This window comes from Saccopteryx leptura, chromosome 11 (genome assembly GCF_036850995.1).
Source record: "Saccopteryx leptura isolate mSacLep1 chromosome 11, mSacLep1_pri_phased_curated, whole genome shotgun sequence".
NCBI classification, from domain to species: domain Eukaryota; kingdom Metazoa; phylum Chordata; class Mammalia; order Chiroptera; family Emballonuridae; genus Saccopteryx; species Saccopteryx leptura.
This window is the reverse complement of record NC_089513.1, coordinates 80,409,647-80,430,619: the sequence shown is the minus strand read 5'-3', so window position 1 is coordinate 80,430,619 and position 20,973 is coordinate 80,409,647. Positions and strand designations below refer to the sequence as shown.

Below are 20,973 nucleotides of genomic sequence, written 5' to 3'. Positions count from 1 at the left end.
AGTTTTGTGGAATTGTTTGATTTTCTTTTTTTTCAAATCTATGGCTGGCTTAATAGAATACTAAATTCTCCTATCTGTCAACATAAGAACTTGTTAACATGTTGGGAATTCTCTGGAGGGTTCATCTGAGCCACACTGATGGCATTGCCCAGGAGCGAGATCTCAAATGCTCAGAGGATGACAGTTTTGCAGCTTCTCTTCTGCGTTTGGAATGAAAGAGTACGCAAAGGTGGGAGAAAGGGGAGTTAACCGGACCCTGTGTCCTTGAGGGGCAAGAGGGTGATTGCTCTTCCAGGGGTCTGAAAAAGAGGATGACTTGTAGCCATAAAAAGGTGTTAACCTAGATGCACAAGGACAGTGCACAGGGTTGGAATTATAGACTTCGGGGAATGACTCCCCACTGTGACCTGCCCTTTCATTTAGGGGTTTAGAGGTTTGTTGTTAGATCATCTTGTGAGGTTCCCATCAGTCACTGATCGATATATATAAATATCTCTATCTCTCTCTCTCTCTCTCTCTCTCTCTCTCTCTCTCTCTCTCTCTGTGTGTGTGTGTGTGTGTGTATATATATATATATATATATATATATATATATATATATATATATATGGCAGAGACCAAGAGAGTGACAGACAGGAAGGGAGAGAAATGAGAAACATCAATTCTTTGTTATGGTTCTTTAGTTGTTCTCATATGTACCTTGACCGGGGGCTATAGCAGACTGAGTGACCCTCTGCTCGAGCCAGTGACCTTTGGGCTCAAGCTGGTGAGCCTTGCTCAAACCAGATGAGCCGGCGCTCAAGCTGGCAAGCTGGTGACCTCGGGGTATCAAACCAGGGTCCTTTACATCCCAGTCCGACGCTCTATCCACTGCGCCACCGCCTGGTCACGCAGTCACTGATTTCTCATAGGACCTTTTTCACTTGCAACACCAGAGTCTTAAGAATCAAACAAAGCAAGAGACACCTAAAAACAAAGTCCAGATAAATAGATAATGCCTGGTTTCATTTTCTGCACGGAGAATGTACTTTGTTACAATTTCCTTCTTCCTTTTTCGGGCATTTAATTTCTCATTTAAAAAGCCATTTCTGGGGAATTTTCATCTTTCTGTTTTCTGTTGCTTCCCTGGAAGCCCTCACTTCCCTCACTCGTCTTTATTTGACCTGAGTTGGAGCTCACCCACCAAGAATAGCCATTTCTTTAGCTCTCTCTCTTTCTCTCTCTCTCCCTCCCTCCCTTCTTTTCTTATTTCCTTCCTTCTTTTCTTCCTTCCTTTCTCTCTCTCTCAGTCTTTCTTTTTTAATTGATTTCTTTTACAGAAACAGAGAGAGAATGGAGAAGGAGGAAGCATTCATTTATTGTTCCACTTAGTTGTGCGTTGATTAGTCACTTTCCGTATGTGCCCTGACTGGAGGTCAAACCTGCTACCTTGGTGTTTCCGGACCATTCTCTAACCTACTAAGCTAACTGGCCAGGGTCAGGAGTATTTCTTGAAAGCAATTAGTGGCAATTTTTTTTAAATTTGCATCTGCCTGAGAATGTGCACAACATTTTGAGCAGAAAATAGGGTACCCACTGCCTTGCGTGGAGGAAGAGTCTGCCTCCATGTGACAGGTGAGATCCTTTTGAAACAGGTGACAACACAACTCAGCCAGCAGACACCATCAGCAGTCACATGGGCCTCCACTAGCCTTTCCTCCCCAGACTTCCTCCTCCTTTGCCTTTAGTTCCTTCTTCTGTGGCTTTAGCTGCCCTTATCCACCTGCTTCCTCACCAGTTATTTTTGTCAGGAGGGTCTGTGACATGAAAAATTGGAATTCCCCCCCCCCCATTGTTCTACAAAGAAGACTATAAAATCCCTCTCCCTGCAGAATAGAAAAAGTTCAGGTGTATGCAGGTCGGGTCAGTGGCTTTTCCCTTCTCTGGGACTCTGAGCTCCTGCCCCTCAGGAGACGCAGAAATGAAGACCACTGACAGCATCACAGTGGTGAGGACAGAGAGGAGAGGCGGTGGTGAACTGCCTCCAGTTCTCCTTAGAGGATGGGCGGTCTCTAGGATTGTGACCATAATACTGGCTACACTACTTCTCCTTCCCCAAGTAACTTGAAGGATCACTAATGTATTGGTGATGATTAGGACATTGGTTGCTATGGAGGAAGGACTGTAGTAACCAGTGTGCAGGCAAAAGAGGTCTTCTGAGGATACTGACAATTCCTAACATGGAGGCTTCTTTCTTTGGAACAAAGAAGATGCCTTCTGAGCTAAACATTTTCTGCCTCTCAATCTCTTCACTCCATCTCTCTCTCTCTCTTTCTCTGTTTCTCTCTCTCTCTCTCTCTCTCTCTCTCTCTCTCACACACACACACACACACACACACACCACACACACATACACGCGCCCTCACTTGTAAGCGCTCATCCTAAACTATCCTCAGCCAATGAGGAGCTGGATGGTGGATAAATCATTCTGCGTTCTTATCCCTCAGTGACAATTCTGAGATGGTAGCTAATTGTTCCACACAATATCTCAGAGACTCCCCAGCAAGATTGAGCCACAGATGTCCACAAGATATCCAGGTTTTATCACACTCGTTATTGGTACTTCTCTATCTCATATACTGATCCCTACAGTGTTTTCTGGGACTAGAACCCAAATAAAATACTTGCTTGCATCTCTGTCTCAGGGTCTGCTCTTGGGGGAGCTCAAACGAAGACCATATCTGATAAGAAACCAGAGTGACAACTAAGACCAGAGGAAACAAGGCAAATGAATTCATGCCTTGCCCCTAAAATTCCTACGTTCTGTATTCCCACGCTTTCTGGAGCTAGTCCTTCAGAGAGTGAGTGTAGCCCTGCTGGGAAGGCTCTGCCCCACCTGGCCACAGGGAGAGGCTGCAGTGGAGTAGATTGTGGGGAGAGCTCGAGTGCTTTGACATCCCTGCTCCCTCCCTGCACCTGTTTCTCCCTTGCTCAACCCAACTGCAGATATTGGCTTCTTTAAGTTTCCTGCCTTCCTCTTTTGTTTATTCGAGGGACTTCCCATTTCCAAAGCATTTACAGGAATTTGAATCAGAGAGCTCTCCACTCAACCTGACCCCACGGCATGTATGTTCACCATCTTCCTCACTAGTCTCTTTTCTGCACAGAAACCCATCCCCACCTTCCCCAGGCCTCCTCACTTCCCTCCCTGCCCATCACATACACAGTCTCTGTGGAGCACAGTGCACGTAGACTCAACACCAGCTTGGCAAATAGGGAAGTGATGTCATTGTCACAATGTGAACATAACATGGGGTCATATCTGGTTGTTACCAGTGAGCAGACAGTGTGTGCCCCAGGGAAGAGCAGGGAACCACAGAGCTCAGCAGCAAGCCCGAGAACACAGTGCATACGTGATGTCCTCCACCCAGTCCTTTGTCTTAGCTTGGGTTAATCTCGTGCAAAAGAGACAAGCCCACAATCAGGAGACAGAGCTGTCTCCAGGTCATGCCCACAATTCATGGAAAGGCTGCACCTAGGGAGAGGGGAGACAGCACCACCATGTTCAGACCTGAGAGACAACTGCATCTTCACCCTAATTCTGCCGGTAGAAGTGTAGGCTGCTTGAGAGAAGGGCAGAAACAAAGACAAAGGAGAACATCAGATTCTAAAGTATTTCCCTGGCAAGGTTAAGGTGCCGGGAGTTGTTCTGGGGTCACTGAGGAAATATGCAGAGATTCTTAGGAGAAAAGTGCCACAGTCAGATTTGCATTTGGGAAGTCAGTCTCCTTGCACACTGGTGGGTCAGTCTTTTGTTTGGTCTTAATCATAGTGCCAAACAAAAGGCCAGGAAAAAACTGTGGTGATGAAAGATTTTACCAGACATATGTATATAGTACAGAGTTGACACTTTTAATTCATACAAAGTTCATAGAGATTTATAAGAAACAGCACCATAGTTTGTCTAGGAAAAAAATGGACCATTGGTCTGAAGAGCTCACTTATAGAATCTAGTCAATAGTCATTATGAAGAGTGACCAGCTCATTATCATATAATTGCATCGTGAGATAAGAACTTCATCCCCTTTACCCATCTCAGTGATGGTGGGAAGTAACACTCACAGTACAGGCAGGGATTTGGGGAGAAGGACCTCCCCATTGATAGAGCGATGGGTTCAGCATTTCAGGAAAGACCCTTGACCTAATGACTATGTTCTTGAAAATATATGAGAAAGTATAGACCTGGTCAGGTAGCTCAGAGTGTTTTCCTGAAGTGCTGATGTTGCCAGTTTGATCCCTGTTCAGAGCACATAGAGGAAGAGATCTATCTTATGATCTCTCTCTCTCTCTCTCTCTCTCTTTCTCTCTCTATAACATCAATAAAAATATTTAAAGTTTCAAATAAAATAAGTATATTCAGAAATTATTAAAGATATAAGGGAAATAACTTCTATGTAAAGAGCACTATTTAAAATAAGCAGAAATCCAAGATGTCCCACAATCTTGGGAACTATACAACCTACAGTATGATATATAGACAGTGTTAGCAAGATTGTTATAATATTTGGGCTGTGTTAGAGATTTGGGGAGTGCTGGTGGAAGTAAGATTTGCTCTGTGTTGCACGTTACTCTTCTTCATTCTCTGCTGTGTCAGTCTGTGGCTTCCATTCTTGAGGTTGCCTCTTGGTGACAAGACGGCTGCTGTGCTCCAGCTCCAGAGGTGGTGCTCCACCCTAGAGAAAGGAAGCAGTGGGAAGTATTGGAAGGCTCTGGACAAACACAACCCAACAACTTCCACCTACAAAGCACTGGCTCACACTTAGTCCCTCGGCCTCTCCCATCACCAAGGGGAATGGACACACTGCAGAACCCTCCACCCTCCCAAACTGGGCTTGATGACGAATAAGAAGTGGGGAACAGATATTCCACAGCTGACCAGACACCTCGAACATAGAGACTAAACTCAATCTGAATCGTCAAATTCCATCAGCCAAAGTCACATGAAAGTCCTGAGAGCTATACTTGCCACCTGAGACCAAATTAAAGAGGCTTAGGATGCCCTAGAGTCTCCACCTGGAGACCCTGTCGGTCCCAAAGACCACTAACAGAAACCCATTCACAGACTATCCAGTCTAAACTCAGGGAACACTGACTCCTGCTGACAGAGGAGAGTAAATACACCTGAAAATCCAAAGGCAGCAGACAGAAGACACGGAGCATGGATGAACCTTCCCAGCAGCACTCCAAATAAAAATTCCTTGAGAAATATCAAGCGTGCCCGTAGGTCATTGGCAGCACTGCCTCGCACACCTAAAAATTGTAATATTTGGGTTTTTGACCTGAGACCTGAATTTCAGAGGTGGCACAGAAGGTGGGTGGGTCTGGTTTCTTTCTGTTCATACTTTCACGGGGCTCTGCTATAAGAGATGTCAGCAAACACCTTCCTCTCCTCACACATAACATCTGTTCATTTATCTGCTTAGTTTAATGATAGAGGCATTAAGATGTAAAAGACATAAAGTAGGGGTGTATAATGAAATACTGATCACACATATCCACACCCAGGAGTGATTCAAACAGGTAAACACACAGGGAGACCCAGAGTGTGGGAATCAGGGCTGGAGCTGGTCTTCACTGGTACCACCCAATACAGTGTCCCTGTTCATGCTGACCTTGCCCACTGGTTTCTGCCCAGCGACCTATGAGACGCAGAATTCTAAGCCAATCAGAAATCAAGTGCTTTCAAATGGGGACTTTGCACTGTTTCTCCTCCTGAGCAAGCTTTCCTTTTCCCCACCCTTTCTTCCGGATCAGAAACTGAAATATAATGGAGAACTACTGAGAGTCTTTGTTCTGTGACTTTCATCTGGGGGTGCCAAGGGTAAGTAGGGGGACTTGGTAAAAGCAGGGCTCCAGGGACCCTTTGGGGAGAGGCTGAGAAGCTGGTGAGCCTGCAGGACGTTCCTCACCCAGAGGAGGAGTGTGGTGCTGTGAACAGGCAGGTGAGGGCACAGGTGTGCCCACAGAGGCAGGGCAAGGCCATGCCTGCACTGGGAAATCTGTGGGAGACAGACACCTGGAATGAGGGAGCTTCCCAGCTGCACGTTCCTAGGATCTTCCTGTGGTCAGAAAGGAGCTGAGTCCTGGCCGGTCGGCTCAGTGATAAAGTGCTGGCCTGGTGTGTGGATATCCTGGATTCAATTTCTGTTCAGGGCAGTTAGGAGAAGCGACCATTTGCTTCTCCACCCCTCCCCTTCCCCACTCTCTCTCTCTCTGTCTCTCTTTCTCCCTCCTGCTGCTATGGTTTGACTAGTTTGAGTGCATTGGCCCTGGGCACTGAGGATGGGTCCCTGGGGCCTCCACCTCAAACACTAGAAATAGCTCGATTGTGAGCATGGTCCCAGATGAGCAGACCATTGGCCACAGACAGGCAGTTGCTGGGTGAATCCCGACCAGGGCATATGTGAGAGTCTGTCTATCTGTCTCCCCTCCTGTCAGTTGGAAAAGAAGAAAGGAAGGAAGGAAGAAAGAAGGAAAGAAAAGAGAAGAGAAGAGAAGAAAAGAAAAGAAAAAAGAAAAGAAAAGAAAAGAGCAAAGTCCTCTTACAGGCTCTCCTGCTCCTTTCTGGGAATGTATTCCAAGGGATTCTAAAAGAGAGGTGCGTGTCTTAAAGATCTATATGTAAATATGTTCACTACAGAGTTATCTTGTAATATAGGAAAACCTGGACCAACGTGGAGAATGGATGAACAGCACATTGTCTGACCACAGAGAGGTTTTCAGTTCATTGTCTGTTGGTCTCCTCACCTCCTCTTTGGAGAAATGCTTGTTCAGGCCTCTGCCCATTTTTAAAATCACATTGTTGGTGTCTTTATATTAAGTTGCATGAGTTTCTTACAAATTACCAATATTTACCTCTTGCTGGATGGTTTATTTATTCAGTAGGTTGTCTTTTTATTTTGCACAAGCATTTTAGTTTGATTTGGTCCTATTTGTTTATTTTTCTGTTGCCCTTGCCCAAGGACACATATCCAAAAAGATATTACTAAGAGCGATCTCAGAAAGACCATTGCTTCTGTTTCCTTCTAGTTTTACAGTTTCAGTATTAAGTAAAATCTTTAACCCATTTTGCATTCATTCTTGTATATGGTGTGAGAAAGTGATCCAGTTACAGTCCTTTGCATGTGCCTGTCTAGTCTTCCCACCATTGTTTTGAAGAAACTGTCTTTAACCCATTGCATACTCTTTCTTCCTTTGTCACTGATTAATTGGCCACATATTGCAGATTTATTTCCGGACTTTTTACTTGGTCTCATTGAAGTGTGTGTCTGTTTTTATGCCAGCACCACGCTGTTTTTCTTAGTGTAGCCTTTTCGTATCAAGAAAGATGATACCTCCACTTTTTTCGACTTTTTCTCTTACCTTTTTTTATTATTTTTTAAAAATTTTAACTATTGTTTTCCTCATGATTTCTTTGGCTATTTAGCTTTTTCTTGTTTTGTTTCTTTTTTGGGGGGCGGGTTCATATAAATTTTACCATTAATTGTTCTACTTTCGGGATGAAGGCTGTTGGTATTTCAATGGGGGTAACATTGAATCCGTATCTTGCTTTAGGCAGTAGAGACATTTTAACAACATTAATTTTTCCAACCTATAAGCACAGTATATTCTTCCATTTATTTGCATCCTCTTTGATCTCTTTCTTCATTGCCTTATTTTTCAGAGTGAAGGTCTTTCAATTCTGGTTAATTTTATTCCTAGGTATTTTATGCTTTTTGATGAAATTTTTAAAACTCCTTCTGATTATTCATCATTGCTGTATGGAAATGCAACAGGTTTCTAATTTTCTATCCTGCCATGTTAATGGATTCATTTATTAGATGCAATAGTTTTTTGGTGGAGTACTCAGGCTTTTTTATATATTGTATGATGTCATCTGCAAATGATGACAGCTTTACTTCTCTCTCTATGCATTGTATGTTTTTTATTCCTGTGTCTCATCTGATAGCTGGTCTTAAGAGTTCTGATACTGTATTGAACAGAAGTGGTGATAGTGGGCATTTTTTTCTTATTTCTGATCTTAGAGGAAAAGCTGTCAGCTTTTTACCATTGAGCATTATGTTAGCTGTAGGTTTAGGAATCATGTTTTTAGCAAAGAGTTCTTATTTATAATTTTAACAAAATAGGACCCAATTTAGGTTTTTAAACTGTGTCTACATTTTGCTATGGTAAGCTCTATTTTGATGAACTTTAAACATAAATTTTGAGATTAATACCAGGCATTTTATTTAAGAGTAATTCCTGCAATTGGAATTTGTAGGTCAAGGGATAAAATATATTACAAGGCATTTGTTATATGTATGTGGCCAGAATATACCCAAAGTATTGATGGTCATATGAAACAAAGTATATAATTATCATTATATATTATTTCAGTTTTCTTAATTTTATTTATCTATTTATTTATAGAATGGTCCATACTCAGGAATAAAAACAGTAAATCTCCTCAAAATAAGTGAAAATATATTCTCCACTATGAAAACTTTTAAATTTTAAAACATTCAGGTGATTATAATACTACAGGGTACAGAGGACTTCAGCTCCTGCTCTGAGTGTAGGGGAGCCCCGGAAGGGGTGAGTGGAGGAGGGAGGGGAAGTGAGTCAGGAACCTCTGGCTGGTGTGCTGAGCATAGACTGTGGGGACTCCAGTGAATCCGGGACTCAGGGAGGAGGGTCCTGTGCTCCTCAGAGTGTGATGGGGGAGGCGGGAGCTGGCTGTCCCAGGGAATTGTGGGTAAGTGAAGGCTTCTGTCCACGTCCTCAGGGTAGAGCCCAGGGTTTCCTGATGGCTAGGGTCCAGGGGCGTTCATTTATCGTTACGTATTTTAGGAATGTGTACCACGTTGGAATGAAAGGTTAAGAGACTCAGAAGCAGACGTTTGTGGAAGAGGCTCTCTGGTCACCAGTGATCTACTTGCACCCGTGCCGGGGTCCAGCCCCGGGGGGAATCCAGGGGTCCCACAGGAAGAGACGGCGTCGGCGCGAATCGAGTGAAAGAGCCAAATTTTTTTCTTTCTCTTTATTCTCTAGTTAGCATTTACTGCCAGGCATTTCTCTCAATTGCTGGTCTAGCTTTCCTTTTATGCACACACACTAAGTTACAATCACATGGTATTCAGAATACATTGATTAGTCATTGTTTTTGTTTCACTATGGTTACATTTTCTAGGTAAGAGTTAATTCATTTCTATAAACTATAAATCAGGTGGTAAGTCATTAAAAGTACATTTATACAATAACTTGAACAGCAATAACAATATTGATACAAACTTCCAAAAGGTCAGTACTGATTAATAACTCTACCTTGTCTAGGATACTATTGTCTAGTCAAATTTTATTTATTTACTATATTCATACACTAATTAAGTTTTAACTTTACTTTTCTCAGAGTGTTCCACCACCTGCAGGTCAGGTATGCAAGAAGAATGGAAAGTTTCTTTACTCTACCACATGAAAAGGCTAGGGAGGAAAAGTGATGAATTAAGTGAAGGCTGAAAGGTGCTCTGTGTATAGTTACTGTTTCCTACCTATTCATAAGTCACAATCTATTCTTTCTAACATGATTAATAAGAAGAAATTCTCCTACAAACTTAACCCTTTACGAGGGATATCATAGCCAGCTTCTTATGTCTATGAGCCCAGTTCAAGGGGCTCATAGGCTTTTCTATGGAACTCACACCCTCTGTCTCATTTCCAAAAAAATTACTATGAATCTACAGGGAAAGCATGGTACTATTATCCCTGTGCCATAAATGATAGCACACACCCAGAGAAGGGGGGATATAAGGCCAGATTAATTCAAAAAGGTCAAAGGGGGAAGTATCGTTGTTCCTTTCCTTTGCGGTGACTTTGTCAACCCGCAGCCATTGGTCTTCTCTGCTGTGACTTTGTCAACCAGCAGCCGTTGGTCTTCTCTGCTGTGACTTTGTCAATCAGCAGTTTTTGATCTTCTCCTACTGTGACCTTGTCAGCCAGCAGTTGTGGGTCTTCTCCTGCTGTGACCTTGTCAGCCAGGAGTTGTGGGTCTTCTCCTGCTGTGACCTTGTCAGCCAGCAGTTGTAGATCGGCTCCCGACACACCCGAGTTGGTCTGGGAAGGGGGAGGCAGACGTGTCCTTGGGGAATTCTCCATGTTTTTCCAGATCATCATTTCTATCCATCTCCTTTTGGTCTCTCTCTGTCTACACAACAGGTAAAAATGGAGAGGTCCTTGGCCTTCCACCTGCCTGATCTCCCTGTCTGTTTCGTCTTGGTCCAGCTGCTCACCACCTGTTCAGGTAGGACCGGTTCTGAGTGTGTCTCTGGAACAGTGACCTACAGTGTCAAGTCAGAACCTGGGACTTTCCCCCATCCCAGGAAGGTCCATCCAGATGGTACTTCTGCTGGGATTGAGGGCCCTTCCAGGTGCTTGTTAGTTCATGCTCCTTGCCTTGGACACCTCCTTACCCTCTGGCACCCACTTTCACTGATGAAGCACCCCCTTCTTTTGAGCAGCTCAGTTTACTGTGGTTGGACCTGCTGACCCCATCCTGGCCGTGGTGGGTGAAGATGCTGAGCTGCCCTGTCACCTGTCCCCAAAGATGAACGCTGAGGACATGGAGCTGATGTGGGTGCGACCCAGCCCCTGGCAGGAAGTGCTCACGTATGCACATGGGAAGGAAGAGACAGAGGCAGCAGAGTATCGAGGGAGAACTTCGATTTTAAAAGAAGACATCACTGAGGGGAAGGCTGCTCTCCGGATTCACAACATCACTCTCTCTGACAGCGGAGACTACCAGTGTTATTTCCAAGATGGAGACTTCTATGACAAAGCCCTGATGCAGCTGAAGGTAGCAGGTGAGCCTCAGGTCTGTTCTCATTGTTCTTCTGTGGGGCCTGGGGCACAGTCTCCACACACACCTCAGAGCTGACTACTCACCAGCTCCTGTTTCCTCTGCCTTCCAACTCTGCCTCTCTGAGGACCTTGACAGACAGAGGCTTTCCTTCAGGGACAGTCCCTTCTTTATCAGGTGAAGAACTTCCTCATGGCGGCCACCAGGGCCTCAGCAAGGACGTGGAAATCAGGGATAAGAACAGTGGAAAAACCCCTTATCAGATGTATTGTCGAATATGTTCTCCCATTGTGTGGTTTGTCTTTTTATTCTGTTTATATTTTCTTTAGCTGTGCAAAAGCTTTTTAGTTTAATATAGTTCCATTTGTTTATCCAGTCTTTTATTTCATTTGCCTGTGGAGATAAATCAGCAAATATATTGCTGCGATAGATGTCGGTGAGCTTACTGCCTATTCGACAATACATCTGTAAGGGATTAATAACCAAAATTTATAAAGAACTTGTAAAACTAAACACCAAGAAGACAAACAATTTAATCAAAAAAATGGGCACAAGAAATGAATAGACACTTCTCCAAAGAGGACATACAGATGGTCAATAGGCAGGTGAAAAAATGTTTAACATCACTAATCATTAGAGAAATGCAAATTAAAACCACAATAAGATACCACCTCACACCAGTCAGAATGGCGCTCATCAACAAAACAACACAGAATAAGTTCTGGCAAGAATGTGGAGAAAAGGGAACCCTCCTGCACTGCTGGTGGGAATGCAGACTGGTGCAGCCACTGGTTGCTGCTGTGGTCTGGACACCAGTCATGTTTCTCTCGGTGCCAGATTGTTGAGTGTCCCGATCTTCTCCTAATTCATCACAGTGACAAAGTGCTCTTGTCTGATGCTGCTTTTGATGAACTATCTCCTGTTCAGATGTCAGGGCTTCATTTTTCATTCTCAGGACACAACCTTACCTTGTGGCTTCTGCTGGGACTGGTCAATGGGGAGCCTAGGAGAGGACAAAATGTAGTGCGGGAAGTCCTAGCTCTGTCATTGCAGGATCTCCTCAACCATCTACAGTCCTTTCCTGAAGACCACAGTTCCTCTCAAGAAAGCCTTCCCTGTACGGCTCTGTTCTCTCAGGTCTTCACATGGCTGCCATCCACCTCACCTGGGGTTTAATGGTTTGGGGACAGTGGTTACAGCTCCATTGTACCTGCCTCAGGTCAGCTCTCTCTCATGTAGTTATTATCCCTTCTCTATAACCACGTTATGAAAATTCTCCTGGGTCCAGAGACCTGAAAAAATGGTTGCCTACTCTAGCATTAACTCCATCAAGAGTTTACCACGTGGACTTACATACAATGCACAACTAGGGCAGAAGCAAGACAAGGTGCGTGTCCTCCCACCACATGGCAAAGGCAGAGGCTTATACAGGACAGAGAAGGGTAGACAGGAATACTGGGAAAATGCCCAGCAAACGGAAAAATACTTACATGACTACCCTGGGCAGGATGAGGGCCTCTTCCAGGAACTGGCTTGTCTGGGGCATGGGGAAGGGGGAAGGGTCCAGTAGTCTCTAAGGGGATACAGGGGAAGCAATCTTTGTTTTAGCCAATATCTAGCTAAATCAACTACAAGGGTCCAGTGATGATCAGGCAATGGTCACATCATAGAACAGTTTCTCCAGCACAGCACACATCTGTAAAGAGCTCCTCAGTGTAACCCGGTTGGAGTTCTCTGGTGTGAGAGTGCCCTCCATTCTTGAGGAGACCCTCAGCAGTACAGAGGGCTCCCCGTAATCCAGGCTCACTTTTCCTTCCACAGCGCTGGGCTCTGATCTCCTCATTGAATTGAAAGGTTATGAGGATGGAGGGATCCGTCTGGAGTGCACGTCTGCAGGCTGGTATCCTCAGCCCCACATCCAGTGGAGAGATGACAGGGGACAGAACTTGCCCGCTGTGGCAGCACCTGTGACTGCAGACAGCCGGGGTCTGTATGCAGCCACAGCATCTGTGACTGTGGAAAGCGACTCTGGGAGGGGGATCTCCTGTATCTTCAGAAACCCCCTGCTCAGCCAGGAAAGGACAGCCAGGGTTTCCATTGCAGGTGAGTGCCCTGCTGCTACCTGTGCTTAGCTGTGGCCCCTGGGGGCAGGCACTGACTCTCTGCTGCTGACTTGAGTCTTTGCAGTGGACGTAAGGCACAGAGCAGGGACCTGGGTGCTTCTTTCCCCCATAAAGTTGTTTATGTCACAGACATCTTCTGAGCTTTTTGTGCATGCCGCAGACTGACAGACAATGGGAATTGTGTGCAAATAGTTGATTAGCAAAAATATAGCAATATGGAGAGAAATTATGTACAACCTATATCCTAGAGAAAGTGCTAATCTTCTTAAAATATAAAAAAAACAGTAGAAAAATAAACAAACAATATGAATTATCAGTTCACAGAAAGGAATTGTATCATGAAAGGATGTCCAAACTCCCTGAGTTGTGACGTTTTCCACTTAAGAGATGGGCAGGAAAACAAAACAAGGTGGTTTACAATACATTCTGATGGCAGGATTGTGAGGAGACAGTCACTTTTAGACGCTTCTTTTATAATTTGGTATTTTTTTGTATATCTTGGCTACACTTCTATTGAGAACAATACACCAATCTTTATCCAAAGTATTTATTTATTGATCCAAAATTCCAGTTCTGGAAATTAATCTGACAGATCAGATTGCATCTGTCTGAAAGGACCATAGTAAAACATAATTTCTCACACCATTAATTATAATAATACAAAGTTCGGGAGTGTGCTGTGCCCTCAAGTGAGGGACTTGTACGCAGTGGAGGGTTACACTGTGAGAGGAAACGCAGACGTCTCTCTGTGCTGACATGGACGGTCCCCAAGACACTGAACAGAGAGAGCAAGCGCCAGACCAGCTGGTGCAGAGTGGCGACTTTGGTGCAAACAAGAGAAAACAAGATTATATTTCTACTTTTAAAATGTAATGAACACTTGCATGGCACTCGCTATGTGTCCGGCACTTTACAAGCATTCATATAACCCTTTACCTGTTGGGACACCCGGAACAGAGTGGTGAAGGCATTGGTTCCAGGTCACATGCTAGCCAAGCAGATGACCCAGATTTTGCACCGAGGCCCTCCAGCTGCAAGTTCAGATGCTTAATCACGTGTAAAGCTGACTAATGAGGAGTAATTGATGGTGGAGGGGGTGGAGGGAGTGGAGAGGAGACTTGTTACATAGTTTTTGATATTCAGACTATTCTCATGTGAGAGCCAGACACTTCAAGGCAATAGTGTCATGTGACAGTGAGAGTGCAGGGCACTTTGGGAAGAGAACGATCCCTTTCTGCCCGAGACCCCACCGGGTAAGCAAGCGGCTGTCCCTTTGCAGGTCCCCTCTTCTGGAGGAGGCGACCCTGGGTGGTGGCTTTAGCGGTGACCCTGCCGGCTCTGCTGGGGCTCCTGGTGGCGGCGGGGTTCTTCCTGTGGCGACAGCAGAAGACAAACGAGGGTCTGTGCGCGGAGAAGGAGTGGGAGCGAAGGGAGAAAGAAGCAGCACAGGCAGAGAAGGAGCGGGAGCGAAGCGCCAAAGGTGAGTCCCGGCTGCAGGAGCGCGACCGCCCCGCCCCAGCCCGCGCCCCCACCGCGCCCGTCCCCCCTCCATCCCCGTGACGGGACTTTTTCTGCTTATTTCCAGAGAAGCTGCAGCGCGAACTCAGTAAGTACCGGTCCCCGCCCCGCGCGTCCCGGGGTCCAGGGTCCCTGCGTCAGGCGCGTCACTGACTCCTCACTTGTTCCCCGCAGGGTGGCGGAAGGTGCAGTACCTGCCGCGTGAGTGGCCCGGACCCTCGTCTCAGACTCTCTGCTCGGATATGATCCCGCCCTTCCCTCACCCCTCACCGCCCGGGGGTGGGGGAGATAAGGACGCTGATGGGGCAGCCGGACAGGGGTTTTCTCAATGGAGAAGGGGCATCTGTCTCCACCAGGGGCCGCTCGCACCGGGACATCCAGGGGACACAAGAAAGGACAGGGGCGGGGGAGGTGGACTCAGTGTGTGAGGTCCTCCCCTCCCTGGTGGCTTTACACAGTCTGTAGTCTGCTGAGAAGAAACCAGAGGACAGAGAAGTGTCTCTTAAGAAGAAGAGTGGTGCCCTGGCCAGTGGTTTCACGCAGCTGGCGGACGTCCAGGGTTGGATTCCCCGCTCAGGGCGCACATGAAAAGCAACCATCTGCTCTCTGCCCCTCCCTGTCTTCTCTTGCTCTTTCCCTCCTGTAGCCAGTGGCTTGATTAGTTCGAGCACTGGCCTCAGGCGCTGAGGATAGCTCAGCTAATTGGAGCTTCTGCCTCACAGGGGGGTTGCTGGGTGGATCCCAGGTGGATCCTACTGAGAAGGCATGCGGGAGTCTGTCTCACAGTACATCTCATAATCTGTCTCACTAAAGAGAGAGAGAGAGAGAGAGAGAGAGAGAGAGAGAGAGAGAGGAGTGACTACATTGTTAGTTTTCACAAATTAATCATAACTGCTAAACAAAGAGTATCTGAAAAAGTTGTTTAATTCTTTTCAAAAATCGGCAGGAAGTAATACAGATTGAGATAGACGGATTCTAGCACATATACACACACATGTACGTATGCACAAGGTGAGCCTACTCCCAGGTATGTCCAGGGACAGGAGTAAGGTAGTCACCCCTCCTCCAAGGGGGATACGTTCCAAGAAGCCCAGTGGGTTCCTGAAACCACAGAGAGTGGCAGCCGCTGTGCACAGTAGGCCTTTGCCTTTTCACTAAAGGAATGCTTCTTGGCACATGCACCTTCCAGCATCACGACTCTTATGCTTTGGGGTCAGTATTAAGTAAAATAACGGTGAATTGAGCACAAACACTGTGCTACTGCCACGTGGATCTGGTCATGGAGATGGCTCTGACGTTGCTAAAGGGGTAGGAGGCGCACAGGGTGGACTAGCCAGACCAAAGTTTCGTTTGCAAAATGGCAGATTTCAGATCGGAGCCCACAGCACGAGATGTCATCATGCTACACAGATGGTGTTATTTAAACCTTATGAATTGTTTCTTTCTGAAATTTCCCACTTGATATTTTCTAACTGCTGTTGACTGAAGGTAATGAAAACTTTGGAAAGTGAAGCCACAGACAAGGGTGACTGCTGTGCAGACAGGTACACACAGATCTGCAGTGACAGCTGGGACAGCTCGTGCAGGGTGCCTGCAGGGCCACTAGATGCAGTTGATTTAAAGAGGGGGGAGCAGAGAACTGAACAGGCAGAGGGGGAGGCAGGAAGGGGGGAGAGAGACCAAGAGAAAAATTGGATGCAAGAGGAAGAGAAAGAAAACTTCAGAAATTACAGTTCAGGTGACTCTGCTGTCTCCCCTTGCAGGTGGGAAGCCTCGGGACTATGCTGGTGAGTGACTCTGATGCTGTCTACAAAGCAGTTAAACCCTCTGTCTCCTGGTGAGGAATGAGACACTCTGCTGACACAGATGCCCGCCCCGCACACCTGAGCTCAGCATGGCCATGTCGCCTGCAGCTCTAGTGTGATGGAGAAAAACCCAACATGCAGAGAGGTTTCATGCCTGAGCCGCAGAGCTGTAGATGCAGGAAACCGGATGTTGGAAGAGACTGAGGAGAGGAGGGAGAAGAGGTTTAGTGAGGGGGGTAGTGGGGAAAGAACAGAAATGATGACCTTTCCTTGTCTGTGTCTCCTTCCTTTCAGACTGGAAGACAGCCCTCTTCCAACCTGGTGAGTGAGTCACTCTATGTTCCCAAGGACAACAACTGAGGGAATTCTGCTTCCTTTTTCTTCTCTAATTCTTGACTGGGGGAGTCTGGGGTTGATTTGAGGTGCTGGCCTCCAAGGTGTGCCCACCTTCTTCTGAGGACACAGAGAACCAGGGACAGCTGCTGTCCTGGGCTCCACAGGTCCTTGTGGGAAGGAAGAGGCAGGAGGGGTGCAGCTGGGGGAAGGGGCTGCAGGAGAGTCAGGATGGGACCTGACCCAGTGTCCGCCCCTCCTGCCCCTGTGTGTCCTCAGGTTACACAATGTTTCTGAGCTTTAGTGTCCTCATTTTATGATAATTCTGACTATGTGAAGGCTCTGGTAAAGACTAAATGATGTAATAAATGCATATTGTTCAAAACACCCACAGAAAAGAGATAGCCTGTTCAAAATGGATGTCCAACAGTAATGGCCACTGTAAGGAGAAGGTATCTTAAGGCCTAAAAACATTATAATTTACTCACAGGGTGTAGGGTCACCGTGGACAGATAACCTAGTAATCTGCACAAACTATTCACCACTAACAGACCTGATACAGCACTATTTTTTGTAGTATAATTCAGGTACTAATGATTGACAGGACAAAGACAGGGAATGTGGTAGCACCAGGCCATACCTCCTGGTGGTCTTGTGGTGGATGATTTGTTTGTTTGCATTTTTCTGAAGTGAGAAGCGGGGAGGTAGAGAGACAGACTCCCACATGCACCTGACTGGGATCCACCCGGCATGCCCACTAGGAGCCGATGCTCTGCCCATCTGGGGTGTTGCTCCATTGCGGCCAGAGCCATTCCTAACACCTGAGGTGGAGGCCATGCAGCCGTCCTCAGCGTCCAGGCCAAGTTTGCTCCAATGGAGTCTGGGATGCGGGAGGGAAAGAGAGAGACAGAAAGAAAGGAGAGGTGGAAGGATGGAGAAGCATGTGGGCGCTTCTCCTGTGTGTTCTGGCCAGGAATCAAACCCAGGACTCCACACGCTGGGCCGATGCTCTACTCTGAGCCAACAGGCCAGGGCCTGGGTGAATTTTTATAATTGATACTATTAGTAGTTTGGTATTGACCTCTGTTGTCATGTAATTCTGTTACTCACAAAAAAATTTATGACTATATTTAAGGAGCACATATAATCACCACCTAGCAGGCTGTGGTGTGCTTGCTGAGGACAGTGAGGTTGGTCAGAGGTCACAGCATGAAAAGATGAAGAAAATCAGTGACACAGAGATGCAGTCGGTTCTTTCACAGCCACATCTGCACAGTGAAGAAGGAGGGATAGAGAAGGAACTACTAGCATGGGCAGGGGTGGCATTAAAGGAAACCAGCAAGGATGAATGGTGCCCCAGGGCTCCCACAGTGGGAGCTGTCACCACCCCTAGGCTGAAGGGGGAGAGACAGGGAGCAGTCACTGGAGCCCAGAGGAAGCTGGAGCTCAGGGAGAGGCTGCCTGAGAGGAGTCAGGCTCTGTCAGAGCATCTCCAGTGGAGGAAGTGGGGGAGTCAGTGCTGGGCCTCTTTCCTTTCTCCTTCCTGTCTCAGCTGGTCCCTCCTCTTGGCCAAACCCAGCCGGTACCAGAGGTGAGGGAGCCCAGGGATGCTGTCCACAGAGGACTGATTTGGGGCCCAGCTGGGTAGGGACTGAATGAGGAGTTGTCCGGTAGCATTAGAACCGCCAGCAGGACCCCAAGCACAGAAGAGACATAAATCTATCATCACAACAGGCCCTTCCTACATGCTAAATATACCACAGTTTGTTTCATTCTACCCTAGAGGTTAGTATTTTTACTCTCGTTTTTAAACATGAAATTGAGACTCAAGCTAATATGTAGCTTGTGTCTGTAAGCAAGAGTCTTTGCAGAAAGGAAGTCACCCAGCTCAGGAGGGAGCAAGGGCTGAAGTGTGAGTCCCTGATACTCTGCAGCACAGGTGGGCACAGTCCTGTGGGGGAGGCGGAGGCGGTTGAGACCCTGGGCACCGGGTCTATGCAGCGCAGGATGTGTATAGTATGCAGCGTAGTAACTGGGGTTTTGCGGGGCCCTTCAGAAGTCGGGCCCAGGGTGCGTTCCTGGTGCACCGCTGTTATATCCGCCTCTGTGGGGAGGGAACCGGAAAAGGCAGAAGGAAGGCGCCAGCCCAGATGGCAGACTGGATGGATCCCGCCCTTCCCCCACCCCCTCCGCCCCCTTCACTGAACACAAGACCCCTGCTTTCTCAGGGCATTGCTGAGGGCAGCATTCAGGGCCGGCCGGGGACCCCGGGCTCTGCTCTCGGGCCTCCTCAGCCAGACCCAGGCCATGAGGGCTGAGGCTCTGGAGTCCGGCTGCCATGACTGACACCACCCCACCCGAACCCCCTGCAGCGGATGTGCTTCTGGATCCGGACACCGCGCACCCCACCCTCCGCGTTTCTGAAGACCAGAGGAGACTACAGTGGGCAGACACACGCCAGAAAGTGCCAGACAACCCCAAAAGATTTTTTTGGCATTACAGCGTGCTGGGCTCTGAGAGCTTCACGTCGGGGAGACATTTCTGGGAGGTGGAAGTGGGGAACAGGAAGCAGTGGCAAGTTGGGGTGTGTAGGGAGAATGTGGAGAGAAAATTTTGGGTTAAAATAAAACCCGAGAATGGATTCTGGACAATGGAGCTGTATAATGGGCATGTCTACCAGGCTCTCACCGACCTCAGGACCAAACTGACAGTTGTCAAAGCCCCTGAAAGAGCGGGGGTTTTTCTAGACTATGAGTCGGGGGAGGTCTCCTTCTACAATGCCATCGATGGATCGCACATCTGCACCTTCCTGCACACCTCCTTCTCTGGACCTGTGTGGCCTTTTTTTAAGATTTCTTCATTGGCGCCCACTCCCTTGACCATTTGCCCAGCGCAGTAATAAGTGAGGAGTTCGCTTGCGTTTGACCAAGTGACTGACCCTCCCCTGAAGACCCTAGTGTCTCTGGCTCAGCTGATGCAAATGAGGACCCTCGGGCTGAAATAACTCTGCCCTCCCTACCCAGCCTGGAGCTGAGAGACTCTAACAGCAAGATGTCACAACAATAAAGTACTTACTGAAACGACACTGAGTGAAGCACTTCACTAATATTAATTCAGTTTTTCCACATGACGGAGGAGACTAGGGTGCAGGAGGTGAGGTAACTTTCCAAAGGTGACTCAGCCAACTTCTAACAACCATAGTTAGTATTTATAGACAACTTAGAATGTAATGAGTGTGGTGCTGAATGCTTCACGGGAATTTCACTCACTAATCCTCATTTTAAGTGACATCTATAAATCACACAGAAAGTACTGTTGCTGGGAGATGCTTGACCTCTGCCCTCTCCCTATAGTCTGTTCCTTTGCAGCCAATTGTTCTTGCTGGGCAGGGTCCTGTGAAGCCCTGAGGTTTCCTTCCCAGGGCACCAAGGGTAGAGGTCACTGTAGGTGACTATGAATGCCACACCCTACTGGGATCCTTCAAGGTGGACTGTCAGAGCCATGGTCCACCCCTTCACTGGCTAGCTCTGCAGGATGTCTTCATACAGAGAATGCTTCTCAGTGACCAAGAATGTGACCTGTGATTACAAAGATGAACCATCCTGAATTTGAGAAACAGAAGGGTGCTAGATGAAGTTCAGTGAAATTTTTTATCACGTTGAGGAATCCATATCAAGGAAAAGGACATTCCACCGCTGATGTTACCAAAGGTTCCTTTTATTTTTAAAATTTCATCTTATTATTGATTTCAGAGAGAGAGAAGGGAGAGGAATGGAGAGATTTATTGTTCCATTTATGTGTTCACCAAACCCATATCTTGAGGGTATCAACCTTGGCATATTGGGACAATGCTCTCAACCATTGAGCTACCCAGCTAGGGTCCTAAGGTTCCTTTTAACTGGTGGGTCCTGGGGAGAAGGCACTCTTCCTCCTCATCACAGGATCATCTCCCATTCAATTCCCTCCACTGGGCATGTGGCTGTGAAGTTATATTTGTTGAAGGAGTTTGTTAGTATTCTTCACTCTTCTGCTGAGCTACTTCTAGGTTTTCAGCTCCCACAATTGACTCACCACAGTTTCACAGTTTTCCTCCTTGCAACACTTTCACAAAATCTTTATTGTATAAGTTTTGTATTGCTGCTGTTAAGTTTCATAAACTGTGATAAGGTGTCAAGGAACTGCAAAACTGTTAATACTGGTTGTTGGGCAGATAAAATGTATTATGCTCACTTTGTTAAAGATAACACGAGGAGGCCATCGCCCAGGTGATATTAATGTGTGTTGGGGTGGGCTAAAGGCAGGCAGAATCCTTGTAGCCTGGGGC

The 20,973-nt window shown here is 46.8% G+C and overlaps 1 protein-coding gene across 1 annotated transcript; it reads left to right on the top strand.

The window, feature by feature from the left end:
* The first annotated feature begins 5,737 nt into the window (after positions 1-5,737).
* LOC136382933 (butyrophilin subfamily 3 member A3-like) lies at positions 5,738-20,233 on the top strand. The gene is made up of 10 exons (XM_066352317.1): positions 5,738-5,860; positions 10,231-10,315; positions 10,533-10,874; positions 12,692-12,973; positions 14,273-14,473; positions 14,579-14,632; positions 14,686-14,712; positions 16,275-16,298; positions 16,611-16,637; positions 19,022-20,233. The coding sequence occupies exons 2-10, from the start codon at positions 10,237-10,239 to the stop codon at positions 19,546-19,548; spliced, it is 1,563 nt and encodes a 520-aa protein (XP_066208414.1). The 5' UTR covers positions 5,738-5,860; positions 10,231-10,236; the 3' UTR covers positions 19,549-20,233.
* The last annotated feature ends 740 nt before the right edge of the window (positions 20,234-20,973 follow it).